The 17076-nt window shown below is 47.2% G+C and overlaps 1 protein-coding gene across 2 annotated transcripts in view; it reads right to left on the reverse strand.

The window, feature by feature from the left end:
• The window catches only part of phactr2 (phosphatase and actin regulator 2), a 142099-nt gene that overhangs the window by 33464 nt on the left and 91559 nt on the right, over positions 1–17076 (reverse strand). For both annotated transcript variants that reach the window (XM_033026064.1, XM_033026063.1), the window contains 2 exons: positions 10026–10151; positions 3806–3985 (listed from right to left, as the gene is read on the reverse strand). In XM_033026064.1, coding sequence (XP_032881955.1) covers positions 3806–3985; positions 10026–10151 — 306 coding nt within the window. The remainder of the gene's footprint in view (positions 1–3805; positions 3986–10025; positions 10152–17076) is intronic.

Here is a 17076-nt window from a genome sequence, read left to right on the forward strand (position 1 = left end):
AATCACTCGCTGACGGCGAGTAGACGTGGGGCCTCCTCAAACCAGGACCCCTCCTGCATCAGGGGCAAGTTCAAGGAGATTTCCTCCCCTTGTGTGGTCAGAAAATCATAGCAGATATAGCACAGAAAAGTGTCCTACAGCCCCCACCAAGTCCATGCAGCCCATTAACCACACATTTACACTAATCCTCCATGAATCCCATTATATTTACACCACATCCCCATCAATTCCAACCATATTCTACCATCCATCTACATGCTAAGGACAATGCTAGGGGCAGTTAAATTTGCCTAACAACTTGCAATGACTTTGTGATCCTCTGGACCTGCACACACACTATGCTCAGGGCCTATGAACACACCATCCCATATTGTAAATCCTGCCCGTGTCAGTCTTCCCAAAATGCAAAGCCTCATATTTCTCTGTTTTAAATTCCATCAACCATTCCTCAGCCCACCTGCCCAACCGATCAAGATCCAGCTGCAATTTTTTTAAACCATCTTCACTACCTACAATACCACCCACTTTAGTGTCATCTGCAAACATGCTAATCATGCCATGTTTGTTCCCATCCAAATCATTAATATAGATGACAAACAACAATGGGCACAGCATCGAACCCTGAGGCACAACACTAGTCACAGGCCCAGTGACGAAACAACCTTCCCCATCACACTCTGCTTCCTTCCAATAAGCCAATTTTTTATCCATTCAGCTATCTCTCCTTGAATTCCATGATATCTAACCTTCCAGAGCAGTCTACCATGTGCGAACCTTCTCGAATGCCTTGCTGAAATCCATGTATACAAGGTTTGCAGCTCTGCCCTCATCGACCTTTTGGTCACATCCTCGTAAATGTCAATCAGATTCATGAGCTACGATCTCCCATGTACAAACCATGTTGACTATCCCTCATCAGCCCGTGTCCATCTAAATGCATATATATCCTATCCCTCAGAATACTCTCTAGTAACTTTCCGACCACAGATGTTAAGCTCACTGGTCTGAAGTGCCCAGCCTTTTCCCTGCAGCCCTGCTTGAATAGACGCACAACATTTGCCACCCTCCAGCCAAAGAATCTATAGAAGCGGATAAATTACGACATAAAAGACATTTGGACAGACATATCTGACCATATGGACAGATATACGGCCCATTAGATGGTGATGGGCCAAATGCAGACACATTGGATTAGCACAGTGTACCATCTTGGTTGGCATCAAGATGGGTCTAAATGCCTATTTCTGTGCTGTATCGCGCCATGACTCTATAATCATATGGCAAGTGGGATTAGGTTAGCGACAATGGTTGTGTTGTTAATGTGGGACATTGCCCAGCACACAGACTCTCAACTTGAGGATCTAACAAGGAAGTCATTAAAAAAATAATCTATAGAAGCGGATACCTTCAATAAGTATGGAACCCGAGAAGTTGCAGCTCAGCAGAAGGTTATGGGTTCCGGTCTAACTCTAGGCAAAAGAACGTGCCGCAATGGCATGGTACCTCCTTTGATGGTACCTCGTTTCAATGTTTGAACTGATTTCCAAGAAAATGAGGCAGCAATAATAAAGGAATTGGGTGATAAAATCACCATTGGAGGGACATCCTAAACCGATTGTTGAAGGAGAAGTAGATTTCTATTTAAAACAGAGAAATTTGGAGGTCTGTACGAAAGCATTTGAGGGGTATGTCCAAACAGGTGGTGCAATGCAGTGGGTATAGTTTAGACTCTAAACTTTAGAGTAAGCAATAAGCGGTTCAGAAGAGATATGAGGTACGTTTTTTTTCATTGTGAGAGTGTTGGAATCTGGAACTTTACCTGAGGAGTTGGGTTGCTGGAGGCAGAGACCCTGACATTATTTAATTATCTAGACGAGCACTTGAATCATAAAGCAGAGAGTTCTAGAGACCAAGTGCTGGTAAATGGGATTAGTACAGATGAGTAGGAGGGTCGGCATGAACATTCCTGATTAGTAATGCCCCTGTCCTACTTAGGAAACCTGAACGGAAACCTCTGGAGACTTTGCACCCCACCCAACGATTCCGGGCGGTTCCCGGAGGTTTTTGTCAGTCTCCCTACCTGCAACCTCCGGCAACCACCTGCAACCTCCAGGAACCTTGGGTGGGGCGCAAAGTCTCCAGAGGTTTCCTAAGTGGGACAGGGGCATAAGGGTATCAACGGTTATGGGGAGACGGTAGGAGAATGGGGTTCAGAGGGAAAGATAGATCAGCCTTGATTCAAGGTGGAGTAGATGGGCCGAATAACCTAATTCTGCTCCCATGACATGAATTTATGGTGGGCCAAAGGCCTATTACTGTGTTACGTGACTCTAGGTAGTTCTCTCAAAGAGCCAACATAGTTGTTGTGTCCGAATAGCCTCATTCTATGCTGTATCATTCCCTGTGCACAAATCAGGAAATTCTGCGTTCTCAATGTGGAGTTCACAGGGTGGGTGGGTGGCAGTGTTCCTGTTGCGCACTGTGTAGAGTGCCCTTTCCTGGATCCCATTGCATAGTGAATTCCACATCTTGCACTGGGCATGAGGAAGTACATTTAAGAAGAACATCAGGGGCAACCTCTATTTAGAGGGTTGTCCGTATCTTGTATGGGCTGCCAGAGGAAGCTATAGAATCGGATACAATTACAATATTTTAAAGATATTTGGATATATATATATGGATAGGAAGGGTCTAGAGGGCTATAGTCCAAATTCACACAAATGGGACTAGCCCAGTATGGCTGGCAAGGACAATCGGCCTGTTTCTGTGCTATTTAGATGCTGGTGAACTTCTTGTGAGCACTCCCTTTACAAACAGAAATTCTCTCCAGCAGTTTCAATTGTTACAAGAGCACAAACCTCAGGCAAATGTTCCCCAGAGATTCTGACAGTATTCAAGGATGCTGATCAATGCCCTGACTAAACAAGAACAAAACAGGATTCTTCAACTGCCGACATCTCCCTGAATAAATTCTGCCCAGCACAGCAGAACAACTATCTCACATGCTTTCATGGTTTTACTCATCACAGCCCCTGGACATCACTACAGTGTCTTAAACCCAACCATCTTCAGCTGCTCCATCAGTGACCTTCCTTCCATCATAAGATCAGTAGTGATGTTCACTGATGATTACACAACATTCAACATTCACAACATCACATATCCTCAGCAAATGAAGCAGCCCATGCCTGTAAGCAGCAGGTTCTGCATAACAATTCAGGCAAGTGATATACATAACATTCAAGCCACAAATATGTCATGCATTTACTAACTGTGACAATACCTGAACATTCAATAGCATTGTCATCACTGAATCACCACATCAACATCCTGGGGTCACCATTAACAAGATGTTTCTCCTGATCTCCATCTTAAATGGGCATTCCCTACTTCAAATCTTTTGGCACCATTAAAGATCACACTGGGCAATTTTACCTGCCATTTTATTGACCTTACTGAATTGTTGTGATGGTGACGTCACATAGCTAACACATCTCATTCCCTGAAGGTTATTAGCAAATAGGCTGGGATTTGACTACCAACCAGGATTGTTACAATTCATTGCATGTAGTTCTGGTCACCCTGCCATTCACTAGGACTCGAGGGCTTGATTTATAAGGAGCGTAGGAGTCTAAGGAATGACCTTATAAAATGGTGGTCTTGCCATGATGCCCATGAGTAAATGAAAAGCTTCTCTTTCCACATTCTCTTCTGTTTGTGAAGAATAAGATGGCCAATCCCACTGGTCTTGAACCACCAGCGAGGAGTCAGATTAAATTGACATTAGCAGAGCAGGTCAACTTACGCTCAACGTTTGAGCTCCTGTTCGTTGGTTTCGAGAGCACGGCAGGTTGAGTTGTCTTTCCAAAGTCATTGCTCTGAGCAGCACCGACAGTGGTGGGGTCAAGATGGCCGTCCGTCAACGAGCCTTGCGATTCTCCCTGAGGGGACGGATCTTTATGAGGAGGGCTCTGGTCAGACGTTCCTGCGAGATGAGAAGGAGGTTAACACGTCGATCGGTGACAAGTCACGTGGACCAAGGCTGTAAGCTCCCTGCCCAGGAGGACCTGCAACAGGCACGTGCCGTCAGGGTAGGCAAGGTAGGCACTGCCTATCCTGACTAAAATAATAAAATGGTAATTATTAAATATAAATAGTAAAGGCATGGGAGACAAATGCCTACCTAAGAGATCGATCTCTTACGTAGGTATAATTCTCCGTGTGTTTCATCCGCAGTACATGTAACACGCGAAGGTCTGTGCAGCTGACGTGCCAACGACGCTGCTTCAAGCCGTCAATTTCCTGGGTACTGAAGGCTGCAGAAATTCTGCCTTTGCAGTACTGCACATGCGCAGCGCAGCGCAAGTTTCTTGGCGGGATTTTCAAACATGGATTGCCATTATCTTAAGAGTATCTTAAGAAACAAAGAGAGAAGAAAGGAATTCGTGTACAAATGATGTTGTAAGTAAATTTCTTGGTGCTATATGTTTTTAAATACCGTATTTCCCGGCAATGAAGCCGCTATTTTCTACCCAGAAATAAGGCACGAAAATTTACATGTGTCTTGGAAGCCGAAGTAAGAATGTTGTTAGCCAAGAAAGATAGACTTGGCTAGCTGTCAGTACAGCAACATCAAGAACGATGTTGTTGTACTGTGGGATAGCCAAGTCTATCCCTCATTGCTGGCAGCTGATGGGAAGCAGCTGTAAAAGGATAGCACCGCTGGGGGGGGGGAAGAGTTCCTTTCACAGCGTGTGGGAAATTCTTAAATTCTGACAACGCGGTCAAGGGACCAATTTACTCAGCTGTCGGAATTTAAGGAATTGCGGGAAGCGGCTGACAAGAGCGAAGCCGGCGAGCGGCAGGTGAGAGATGTTCAGACGGAGAGCAGTGCCAGAGGTGAGCGGGCCGGCAGAAGTCGCTAAGGTGGCGTCCAATTCCGCTGTCTGGTCCCGAGGCCGCTTGCAGCCACCCGAGCTGCTTCCCTCCCCGGTCACAATGCGGTGGCTCCGCACCCAGAGCGGTAAGTGAGTGAGTTACTGGCAAGTTACAGTTGCCGGGAAATACGGTACTTTATTAAGAGATTTGGCTTTTGAAGACTTTATAAAAGTCGATTGACAGCTTACGGAGAGAACAATCTGAGCATGCGCGGTTTAAAGACGACTGACTGCCTACCCTGAGTAATTACTCACGGCACGTGAGTGAGCTGCACGTAGCAGCCGCCACTCCGCCATCAGTGTGTGGAGGGTGAGAGGCACTGATTCCGGCCCCCTTTGTACACACAATACTGCAACAGGTGGTGGTGAGGGCAACAAGCCATTTGGTCATCATGCACCCTTCTATACCAATCTCATTCTCTAACATTTAGCACACAGCCTTCATTTAGAGACATAGAATCAAACAGCATGGAAAAAGGCCATTCACCTCAACACATCCATGCTGACCCAAGATGATTATCTAAGTTGCTTCTGTTTCCCCAGGTTTGACCCATATCCCTCTAACTCTTAAGACAGACACAAAATGTTTGGGTAACTCAGCAGGGCAGGCAGCATCTCTGGAGAGAAGGAATGGTGACATTTTGGGTCGAGACCTTTCTTCAGACCATCTGAAGAAGGGTCTCGATCTGAAATGTCACCCATTCCTTCTCTCCAGAAATACTGTCTGTCCCGTTGAGCTACTCCAGCATTTTGTGTCAATCATCAGTGCATAACCAGCATCTGCAGTTCCTCCCTACACCTTCCCTATAACTCTTTCCATTTTTCCTATCTAAACGTCGTTTAAATGTTGTTATTGTACCTGATCAACCACTTTGTAGCTCAATCCATGTACACGACAGAGAACAGAGTACCTGTACTCCTCGGTCCCTCCCTAGTCCCTAGGGGTCTACTGTTCACTACACATTTCTATCCTGGTTTGACTTCCCAAAATGCAATACCTTGCACATATCTGAATTTAACACCATTTGCCATTCCTCCGTCATGTGCCCAGCTGATCAATATCCCACTATAATTTTTTTTAAATGTCTACAATACCATCTATTTTCATGTCATCTGCAAACACACAAACCATGCCTTTTACATTCTCATCCAAATCGTTTATACAAATGACAACCAACCCCCGCAATCCCTATGGCACACAACTTCAGTCCGAAAATCAACCTTTCACCATCACCCTCTGCTTCCTACTGTCAAGCTAATCTCATCAGCTTGCGCTCTCTGGATCCCATGCAATCTAGCCTTCCAGACTACTTCCCATGCCCTTGTCAAAGGCCTTGCCAAAGTCCAAGTAAACAATGTCCACACCCTGCCTTCATCACTCCTCTTGGTTACCTCTTCAAACAGATTTAAGAGACGATTTCCTACTCATAAAGCTGTGCTGACTATCCCCAATCAGTTCATGTTTTTTAAATGCTGGTAAATGTTGTCCCTCAGAAACCTCTCCAGTATTTTACTCACCAACAATGTCAAGCTCACCAGCCTGTGGTGCTCTGGTTTGTCCTTGGTGCATTTCTTAAATAACTGTACAACATTAATCACCCTCCAGTCTTCCAGAACACCAAATGTGGTCCAACCAATGTTTTATCATGTTGCAAGCGGCAATCGCCGTGCTCTTGCATGGAGGGGTAGGCCGGTAGTTGATATGAAATGCACCACCCCGTGCTTGGGGGTCGACGACCGGAACTGAGGGGTCGGGATGACTTCTATACTCATACTCAACTCATGAAGGCAAGCATACTTTCTGCCTTCTTTGCCACTGTGTCTAGTATGTTGCCACTTTCAGGGAGCTATGGGCTTGGACTCGAAGATACCTCTGTATATCAACATTGGTTAAGGGTCTTGCCATTAAATATATACTATTCCCTTACATTTAGCCTCTCAAAGTGCAGCGCCTCACACTTTCCTTGATTAAATTTCATCTGCTATTTCTTCGCTCATTTCTGTAACTGATTTATATCCCACTGTAACCTTTAACAGCCTTCCTCATTATCCACACCAACAACATTTTCCATTCTTTCTGCAAATTTATGAACCCACCCATCTACATTTATGTCCAAGTCATTTATATGTATCTCAAACAATGGAGGTCTCAACACTGAACCCATGCAGAACACCACTGGTCACAGAGCTCCACCACTTCCACTGCCCCCTGTCTTCTATGCGTAAGCCAGTTCTGAACCAAGTCACTGTGGATCCCAAGCATCTCACCTTCTGGACCAGCCTACCCTGAGGAATTTTGTCTATAGAAGTCCAAGTAGGCAACATCCACTCCCCTACCCTCATCAAACACCTTTGTCTCCTCCTCAATAAATTCAGTCAAGTTTGTAAGACATGACCTGTCGTGGATGAACCCACGCTGACAGCTGCTTCCCTACACTTTACCAGAACGTACCCTTCCTGAACCCTGGTCAATTGGTCTTTAAATGACTCCCACGTCAGATATGCACTTAACCAATAACAGCTGTTCCCAATTTATTCTCTCCCTCGCTCCTGACTAATAATATTGTAATCTGTCATATCCCAATTTAGGACTTCTCCCAAGGTCCAAACTTTTCTTTATTCATAGCTACCGTAAAACTTAGAGGCGAGATTATTGTTTCCATAGAATTTCATAGTTTCCATTGTCTCCCACAGAAACACCAGTTACCTGGCCACGTTCGTTTCCCAAGACAAGGTCCGCACAAATATGTTTTCTGCTTTTCTTTCCATAACTGCTGCCTGACCTGCTGCATATTTCCAGCATTTTTTGCTTTTGTTTTACATTTTCCACATGTGCAGTTTATTTTTTGAGTTCCAATTTAATCTCTAAGAGGACCTGCTCCTTCCTTGGTTACCTTCCTGATCTTTAGCCATAAAACACTGAAGGGTCCCAACCTGAAACATCACCTACCATCTCCCTCCATAGATGCTGCTTGACCCGCTGAGTTCCTCCAGTTCCTCAAGAACCTTATTGACTCAAGATTCTAGCATTTGCAATCTCCCCTGTAGTGTTTCCATAATTTTATTCATGTTTTTTTTCATGCACCCTCTTCATCTTCCTCATTTTCTTTTCATTTTACCCCATGATCCTTCTATACTTGTTTGGTATCTTAAGCCCTCATTCGCTATCCTGTTTTTGTCTTATCTAAGATAGACACAAAATGCTGGAGTAACTGAGTGGGACAGGCAGCATCTCTGGAGAGAAGGAATGGGTGGCATTTCGGGTTGAGACCCTTCTTTTATCTAATCTTGAGTGCTTCCCAGCCATTCCGGTATCTTGTGTAACCAACTCTGACACTCCCCGCTGTCCTCAAATTTTGAGGCCACTGCCTAATTTGTTTGTATCCTCTTGTGTTTGTCAACCTGCCTCTCAAGATTTTTTAAAATGCTGCAAACTCTCAGCAGGTCAGGCAGCACCTGTGGAGGGAGGAGCAGAGTTAATGTTTTAGGTTGATGACCCTTCACCAGAACTGGAGAGTCAATGCTTCCTATGAAGTTTGATCAAGCTGAAATATTAACTCTGTTTCCCCCCTTCATAGAAGCTGCTGAGTACTTACAAGGTTTAATGTGTTTATTTCCGATTTCCAGCACTTGTAATGCTTTCATTTTCATTCATTTCTTGTGAGAATATTGGTTATGCCATCTAGATGAAATCCATGAAGCTTCCACAGATCAAACACTCTTAGCCCCTCAATGTCTCTACTTTCTAAGAAGATTGAGGAGATTTGGTATGTCGACGAATACTCTCTTGAACTTCTACAAATGTACAGTAGAGAGCATATTGACTGGTTGCATTACAGCCTGGTTTGGCCACTTGAACGCCCAAGAGCGAAGGAGATTACAAAAAATGGTGGACACTGACCTCCCCACCATTGAAGGGATCTGGAGGAGGCGCTGCCTCAAAATGGCGGCCAGCATCATCAAGGACCCGCACCACATTTCAGGCCCTCATTCCACTCCTACCATCAGGAAGAAGGTACAGGAGTCTGAAAACGTCTCATGCACATAATCATTTACACCTTTTTGTCTTCTCTCTCAACTTCTCCATTGCCGTTTCAAACTCTTTCACTCAGAATCTCCTTTCCTCCTACCTCTGTTGTCCAACTTCATGGCACTGGGAATATTCTGGAAACGGCTTTGAGATCCTACTCTTAAGAATTCCATCCAGCTCCCCATCCCCATGCCAGCTCCCTGTAATCTGGCTGCTTTCTTCTACCTCAACCTCAGAACGTTCCGGAGCCAGTCAGTGACATTGTTGACATTGGGAACATGCTGCCTTATCTTCTATGCTCCATCATATCCCTGCCGGGGCAATCATTGTACAGTGGATATAATTTTGGCTGAGGGGCATCATCCTCTCCAGTGTACAGTTAGACAACATGAAATACAGGAAAGAGCATCAGGGCTTGTTCACCCCTTCTGCTCTGCCTAGCGAACACACATTCCCCTTTCTGCCTTCTATGGAGTGACCACGTCTCAAAATACACTGTCCTTGTTCTCACTGATGCTCTGCAGTAACACCAGGTTCTGCTCGAGATATAAAACCCAGAACTCAAATCACTCCAGCTGAGCTGTGTTGGCTGGAATGAAAGAGAAGCCCTAGATTCAATTATTGTCACATGTACCTATGTGCAAGGAAATGCTTTGTTTTGCATACAAACCAGGTGAAATCATACAGCAGACCTTACCTAGGCAATACACAAGTCGCCGCGTTTTTGGAGCCGACAAAGTTATATAAAGTTCATTGAACAGACTTATCTTCATTGAACAGACTTATCTCACAGCGGCGAACTAGACCTGCTGCCTCTTGTGCAGAAGGTGGCCCCCCACTGGATCCCCCACCCCATCGTTCTTGGCGGCCCCGCTGGGTCACCCCCACCCCCCTCCCCCCTTTGTTCTCGGTGGCCCCTGCTGGGTCCTCTTTGTTATCAGTTTTTCACAGCTCAGACGGGAGATGTGAATCGGAAACCGATCCACCCTCTAACAGAGGGACAACAACCCCACTGAAGGATTCAAAATCATGTATCGATCTAATGGTTTCAGCATTACCCATTTCCTGCGGCAGAGTGGTGTCTGTCGAGCCAGCTTCCAACGTGCTCCCCTCCGACGCTTGGATTCTGATGGGTATGGCATGTTTGCTGTGTCCATTTGTGATCGTCACCTCTGAGCTACCAGCTGACAAGAGAAAGGGAGAGGTTAATGGAGATGCTTTTATTCCACGGCAGAGTTGCCATGACAAGTCATACTCGGCTTTCACAAGCCAACAAGATGTAGATCAACTATTCCAGTTGACATGATGCCTTTGACAGAGACAGCAGAGTGGCTTAGCGAGTGCAGACACCAGCTTCAAACCCGGCTCCCGATACTGCCTGTGCGGAGTTTGCATGTTCTCCCTGTGACTGCTCGTGTTTCTTCCCACATCGCAAAGACGTGAGGGCTGGTAGGGTAAAGGGCAGCTATGAATTACCTTCAGGCAAGAGTCGAGGGTGTTTAATTGTCATATAACAATGAAATTCTTACTTGCTGCATCTTTTCAAGCACATTAAACATAATACAACAAATAAATATATAATAAATTAAGTTTATTCTCGGTAAATCTGATAAAGATAGTGTAAGTCAAAGTATATAGTGCAAGGTTAGAGTGTAAAGTCCATAGTAGTTCGGTGCTAAGATAGGTTTGTGGTCAGGGTGGTTCAAGAACCTAACAAATGATGGAAAGAAGCTGTTCTTGAACCTGCAGGTAATGGTTCTTGAAAAAAAAGCACAAAACGGGGTACTGATTTTCGATGATCAGCCATGTTCATATTGAGTGGTGGTGCTGGCTCGAAGGGCTCTATGTTTCTATCTTAGCTAGGTCCCTTTTCATCCCTTCTCTCCTCCAAATAAGATACATTTTATCTTTATCTTGGGGGGCAGGGTTAGCTGTGAGGAGGATGCTAGGAGGCTGCAAGGTGACTTGGATAGGCTGAGTGAGTGGGCAAATGCATGGCAGATGCAGTATAATGTGGATAAATGTGAGGTTATCCACTTTGGTGGCAAAAACAGGAAAGTAGTGTTTTTAGTGCTTTTAATGTCTTTTAATTTTTAGTGTGTTTTTATAGTCCTTCGTTTTACGGTTTTTAATGGTTTTTAATTGTTTGTAATAGCTTTTTGTTCATGAGTTCTCATGTACAGCACTTTGTGGCAACTGCAGTTGTTTAAAGTGCTTTATAAATAAAGTTATTATTATTATTATTATTATTACACAAAAGAGGGGTGGGTAGGGGGAATTAATGATGACAATGAAATTCTGCAGTCAGTCGGAAGGGTCCCGACCCGAAACGTCACCTAACCATTTTCTCCAGAGGTGTTGCCTGACCCGTTGAGTTACTCTAGCATTTTGTGTTTAGGGTGTGGATGGAGTCCCATTCCAGCAATCTGTTTTGTCCTGGATGGTGTTGAGCCTTCTAACAAGCATCCAGACAAGTGCAGTCGCAAGCACCTCACCAGTCTCCGACTTGTGGAAAACCTTGGCGTCAGGGGGTAGGTCACTCACTACAGGATATATGCAGCCCTTGACTTGCTTTTGTAGCCACAGTATGAAGAAATTCCTGTTGGATTTCTGGCGATAAACTGGGTTGCTCAAACTTTCTTTCGCCTCTGCTCCACCCATACTGCTCACTGTCAGTGGCCCACTTGTTACACTGGTGCAGGCTACCAACAGCCCATTACTGAAAGATAAAGGAAGACTTCACTGCCGTTTATGTAGAAGGCAGCAGCCAGTATATGCACGGCATAGTCCCACAGACAGCAAATTCGAAATGCATCTGCCACAGAGGTGTCAGTTCAAACTTGCGGTGGCATAGTGGCGTGGCAGTAGAGTTTCTGCCTTGCAGCACCCGAGACCCGGGTTCAATCCTGATTACGGGTGCTGTCTGTATCGAGTTTGTACGTTCTCCCTGTCACCTGCGTGGGTTGTCCCCAGTATCTCCGGTTTCCATCCACACTCCAATGACGTACAGGTTTGTACGTTAATTGGCTTGGTATAATTGTAAATTGTCCCTCGTGTGTTGTGCAGGATAGTGTTAATGTGCAGGGATCGCTGGTCGGCGTGAACTCGGTGGGTCGAAGGGCCTGTTCCAAGCTGTGTCTCTAAACTAAACTTGAAAATGAGCTGTGAGAAATCCTGCCATCACCTTCAAACATGGTTGTCAGATCTCTGACGTGCTGGGAATGGGCTCAGGTAAATGCATCATTTACGTCACAATGTAACTTCCCATCAGTCCCATTCCCTGTCTCTATATTTCCCCATGACTCCAAAGTCTCTCACATTCCCCTTTGATTCCTTTGTCACATCACAATAAGTGGTCATTTACCATGTAGGAAGAAACCCACACAGGCTCCACATAGACAACACCCAAGGTCATGGTCAAACCCAGAGCCTTAGAGATATGAGCCAACAGTGCTACCCACTGCACCTCCAGGCCACTGGTGGACAATAAAGAGCAGCATAGGCTATGTGCTGGTCTCCGGGGCTGCAATCCACAGCCTGGTTGTGCAGCTGGTAGTACCGTTGGCTCAGAGACAAGGCCACCAGCCGCCAAGCTACCATTGACTGTAGAAGGAAGCCGCTGGAGCTGTTGGGACCTTGTCGGGCGGAGAGCCCAAGTTCTCAGGAGTGACTGGGAAGGATAAGAGGAAAATCAGAAAGACCTGAAACAACAACAGTTAATAGAGGGAAAGGGTTCCGACAGGTTTGTGACTGAAAGTGAAGGACGTATATTCAGACAAATTTCTTTACCGGGAAGGTTGCTGGTCACAAGGGTTGGAATTGGAGGTAGTGGATACAAAGGATACAAGGATACAAAGGACATTTATTATCACATACACCAATTGGTGTAGTGAAATTTGACTTGCCATGCAGCACACAGATAAAGATAAGACACAACATTAAAGAATTTAACAATAAACATAAAAACATCCCCCCACAATGGTTCCCACTGTGAGGGAAGGCACAAAGTCCAGTCCCCATCCCCTTTTCCACCCATAGTCGGGCCTATTGAGGCCTCCGCAGTCGCCGCTACGGGGGCCGATGTTACAGGCCGGGTGATGGTGCTCCGGCATCGGGAGAACCCTCTCAGCGGCTTGGGATGCCTGGAACGGTCGCTTCCTTACCAGAGACTGCAGCTTCCGAAGCCAACAGGCCGCGCTGGACGGAGCTCCCCCAATGGCGATCTCGGCGAGAGATCCCAGGCTCCCGATGTTAAAGTTCAGCTCCGCCGCCTGCGGCTGGCTGCTCCACAGTCCCGCAGCTCCACGATGTTCACCTGCAGTCTCAGCATTCCGGAGCTCCAGCACGGCGACCTGGGAAAGGCATCGCCCGCTCCGCTCCGCGATAGCACTCCAGCACTGCGCCGCCGCCGAAGCCGAGGTTCTGGGCGGTCCCCTCAGGAAACGCCGCTCCAGGCCTGCTGGTAGGCCGCGAGGACGGTGCAGCCGGAAGAAAAGCCGCCTCTCAGACCAGGTAGGGACCCTGAAAAGCAGTTTCCTCCTTCCCCCACCCCCCCCACATAAAAAAGGCTAGAACTCCGAAAACAAAAACTCAACTAACAAAAAATAAAAAAAGAGATGAAAAAAACGGACAGCTGCAGGCTGGGCAGCCATACCCGTACAGGACGGTGCCCCCTTTAATTAGAGAAATGTTCCGATGATAGAGAAAGAGGGCTGCTGGATACCAGAGCAGTTGATCGGCTGAATGGCCTATTTAATTTGTCTCATTAATTGTCTTGCTTTGATTTGTCTCATTAGTGCATTTGCCAAGAAAGGCTACACATCCCTCATGTTTCACCGCACTGAAACCTCTCGTGATTTAAGTCCCTGATAGGGAGACGATCGAGCAGATCTTATGGCAAGCTACCAACGAGAGACCCGCTCCCCACATAGGACAGTTGGCATCAAACTGAATCAGTAAAGGCCCTGTCCCACGTACGTGTCCTTGGCACGCAAATTACGCTACCTCGTCGGCGCGTTGAGGAACAAGGGCATCGTGTGGCCGCGCGGGGCCTGGCCCAATGAGAAGCGCAGAGGGGTATGGAGTTGTATCGTGTGGCGCTCCGAAATTTTGTAGCGTACGAAATCTTCGCGCGCCACCGGCCTGTCGCGTAACTGACGGCCAAAGTGGGACAGGCCCAAGACCCTGGCGCGATGCAACGTCTCACCTCCAACAGCAGCAGAAGCAGGCAAACGATCGCCGAGCTCGGCCTGGGGCTCATGGCCATTGCGGTCCAGATCTGCCCCCACTCCTAATCCCAGAGCGGGGCCACGAAAATTGAAGATAGACACAAAATGCTGGAGTAACTCAGCGGGACTGGCAGCATCTCTGGAGAGAAGGAATGGGTGTCGTTACGGGTCAAGACCCTTCTTTCAGACTGAAGAAGGGTCTCGACCCGAAACATCACCCATTGCTTCTCTCCAGAGATGCTGCCGGTCCCGCTGAGTTACTCCTGCATTTTGTGTCGATCTTCAAATGACGTCACACGCTCCAGATGGCTATGCGGATGCATGAAGTCGTGCGCGACCTTCGCGGGACCGTCGCGCCTCAACGCGACCACAAGGTCGCGTAATTAGCATGCCAAAGACACGCAAGTGGGACAGGGGCTTAAGTCAGCAGAATTTCCTTTAGCTGGGAGACTGCAGAATTCACAATGCTGAGTTTCTCCCCAGCCAACCCAGCCACACTTCAAAAGCTCATCAAAATGGGCAAATGTCATGGGCACTCCTAGGTGGGCAGGATGGTGAAGAAGGCTTTTGACACACTGGTCTTCCTCAGCAAGGGTAACATTTTCACACAGAAGGTGGTGTGTAGATGGAATGAGCTGCCATTGCAAGTTGTTCAGGTAGGTACAGCAACAACATTTTAAAATGATTTGTACAGGTGCATGGATGGGGAAAGTGTAGGTCAAACTTGAGCAAATGGAACAAGCGTAGATGGGTGTTCTGGTCGGCATGGACAAGTTGGGCCGAAGGGCCTGTTCCTGTGTTGTATGACACTATTGCACAGAACATTGTGGGAACAGAGAGGTTGGACATATTGAAAGTAATGGGGGAGGATTGGCAGGCAGGGGGTGAAGAGACAAAGTGGAGCAGAAAGCATTGCTTCAATTTTAAGTTCTATCTAATTTCACATAATTTTAGAACTTTAGTTAATAACCATTCCTATTGCTCTGTCTACTAAAAGAGACTATTAAAGGCACAGCAGGTTTACCATTGAACACAAAGCTTCGGTTTCTTTCCCTCTCAGCGGGGGGATAACTTTTCCTGGCTGCTGCTCCCATTGTCTTTTGTGTTGCCCGTCCGTGGGGATTGGGCATAATTCCACGCCCCCCTCAGCAAACTCCAGTTGTCTCGGCCAGCTTGCAGAGGTACAAACCGGCAGCTGAACAGGGGCATTACTTCGAAGGCAGGCGTCAGGCAAGCACGCCACGGGCAAACCCACTCTGTAGCTGAGTCACCAGGGGCTCCACTCATTCACGTCCGAAAGCCGGCGATGACACAACGGTCCCCATTCCGCACAGCTCAGTGGTCAGTCATTCCATGTTGCTAAGCCAGGGTCGACAATTCCTCGTCTGTTGCAAAACATACTTGGCGAATAAAGTATGACTATCACTATGACTATGACAATGAATTGTTTCAGGCGTCGAGGTAGGTGACGGCAATGAGGTCACAATGCCTCTCTCCTTGAACTGGGCACAGAAAATGAATCATCATCTGATGATTTGTAAAACACAGGGGAAGCTGGATTAGTAGCAGAGCAGTTGTAGATGGACCCCACTCCCACAGAACCCCTGGACATGAGAACAGAAAAACAGGGAGCGGGAAGATCACTCGGTCCCCCTCAACCCTGCTGCACCATTCAATAAGATCACCTCAACTTCACATTCCCATCTAACGTGGTAACCTCTCACCCACTCGCCTAGCAAGTAACTGCTAAATCATGCCTTAAAAATATTTAAAGACTCTGTGTTATGTGTGAGCATTATCGAGTGCATATTGTAGAATGTCTGCTCTTGTCTGTTGTGGCGTGTGTTGTAGACTGAGTTGTCAACTGTGCTACAGAGTGTGTGTGCATGTTGTAATGTGTGTATTGTGTGTCTTGTGATGTATGTATGTGTGTTGTGTTGCAATGTGCATTGTGATGTCTGGTCACGTTGTGTGGAATTATTTGCCACAGCGGGCTGTGGAGGCCAAGTCAATGGATATTTTTTAAGGCAGAGATAGATGGATTTTGATTAGTACGGGTGTCAGGGCTTATGGGGAAAAGGCAGGAGAATGGGTTTGAGTGGGAAAGATAGATCAGCCATGATTGAATGGCAGAGTAGACTTGATGGGCCGAATGGCCTAATTCTGCTACTATCACTTACCTGTGTTGTGATGTGTGTGTTATTCGCATGTTGCGATGCACGTGTTGTGGTGTCTGTGTGTGTTGTGATATATGTGATATATTCAGTATCTTTTTGTTTTTTTGTTTTTTTGTTAAAGTGTGTTTTTGATGTTTTAAAAAAAAATGTCTTTATGTGGGGGAAGCGGGCACGGTAAGGGGGATACCGTCCTTCAGTCGCTTCCTGGAGAGGACATGACTATTATTCGAGTCACGTCCTCGCCCCCCCCCAGCGGCCTACCTGGATTGGCGCGGCCTTTCCTGCCGGGATCGACCAGAGCTCCGGCAGCGGCGGGACAGCGCTGAAACATCGCGGGGCTGGCGATGCCTTACCGGGGGTCGCCGTCTGGAGCCCGGAGTGCTGGACCTGCTGCACCGACATCATGGAGCTGCGGTTTGCGGGCTCCCAACGCGGGCGGCGCTGATCAACAGCGCGGGGTCCTGCGACTCCGCCCGGCTCGGCCTGCGGACTCGGGAGCTGCGGACTCCGGCTGCGGGAGGCGGTTGATCTGGAGGTCCGGGCCGCTGAGGAGGATGTTCACCGTCGGGGATCGGCGTCGGCGTTGCACCAGCCCGGCGTGAGGGCCTGAACATCGGGCCACCCGGGGCGGCGACTGCTGGTGCTAGGAAGGCCTCGACCACGAGTGAACAACTGGGAAGAACGGAGGGGAGGCTGGCTGGACT

Source organism: Amblyraja radiata, chromosome 8 (genome assembly GCF_010909765.2).
Source record: "Amblyraja radiata isolate CabotCenter1 chromosome 8, sAmbRad1.1.pri, whole genome shotgun sequence".
Taxonomy (NCBI): Eukaryota; Metazoa; Chordata; class Chondrichthyes; order Rajiformes; family Rajidae; genus Amblyraja; species Amblyraja radiata.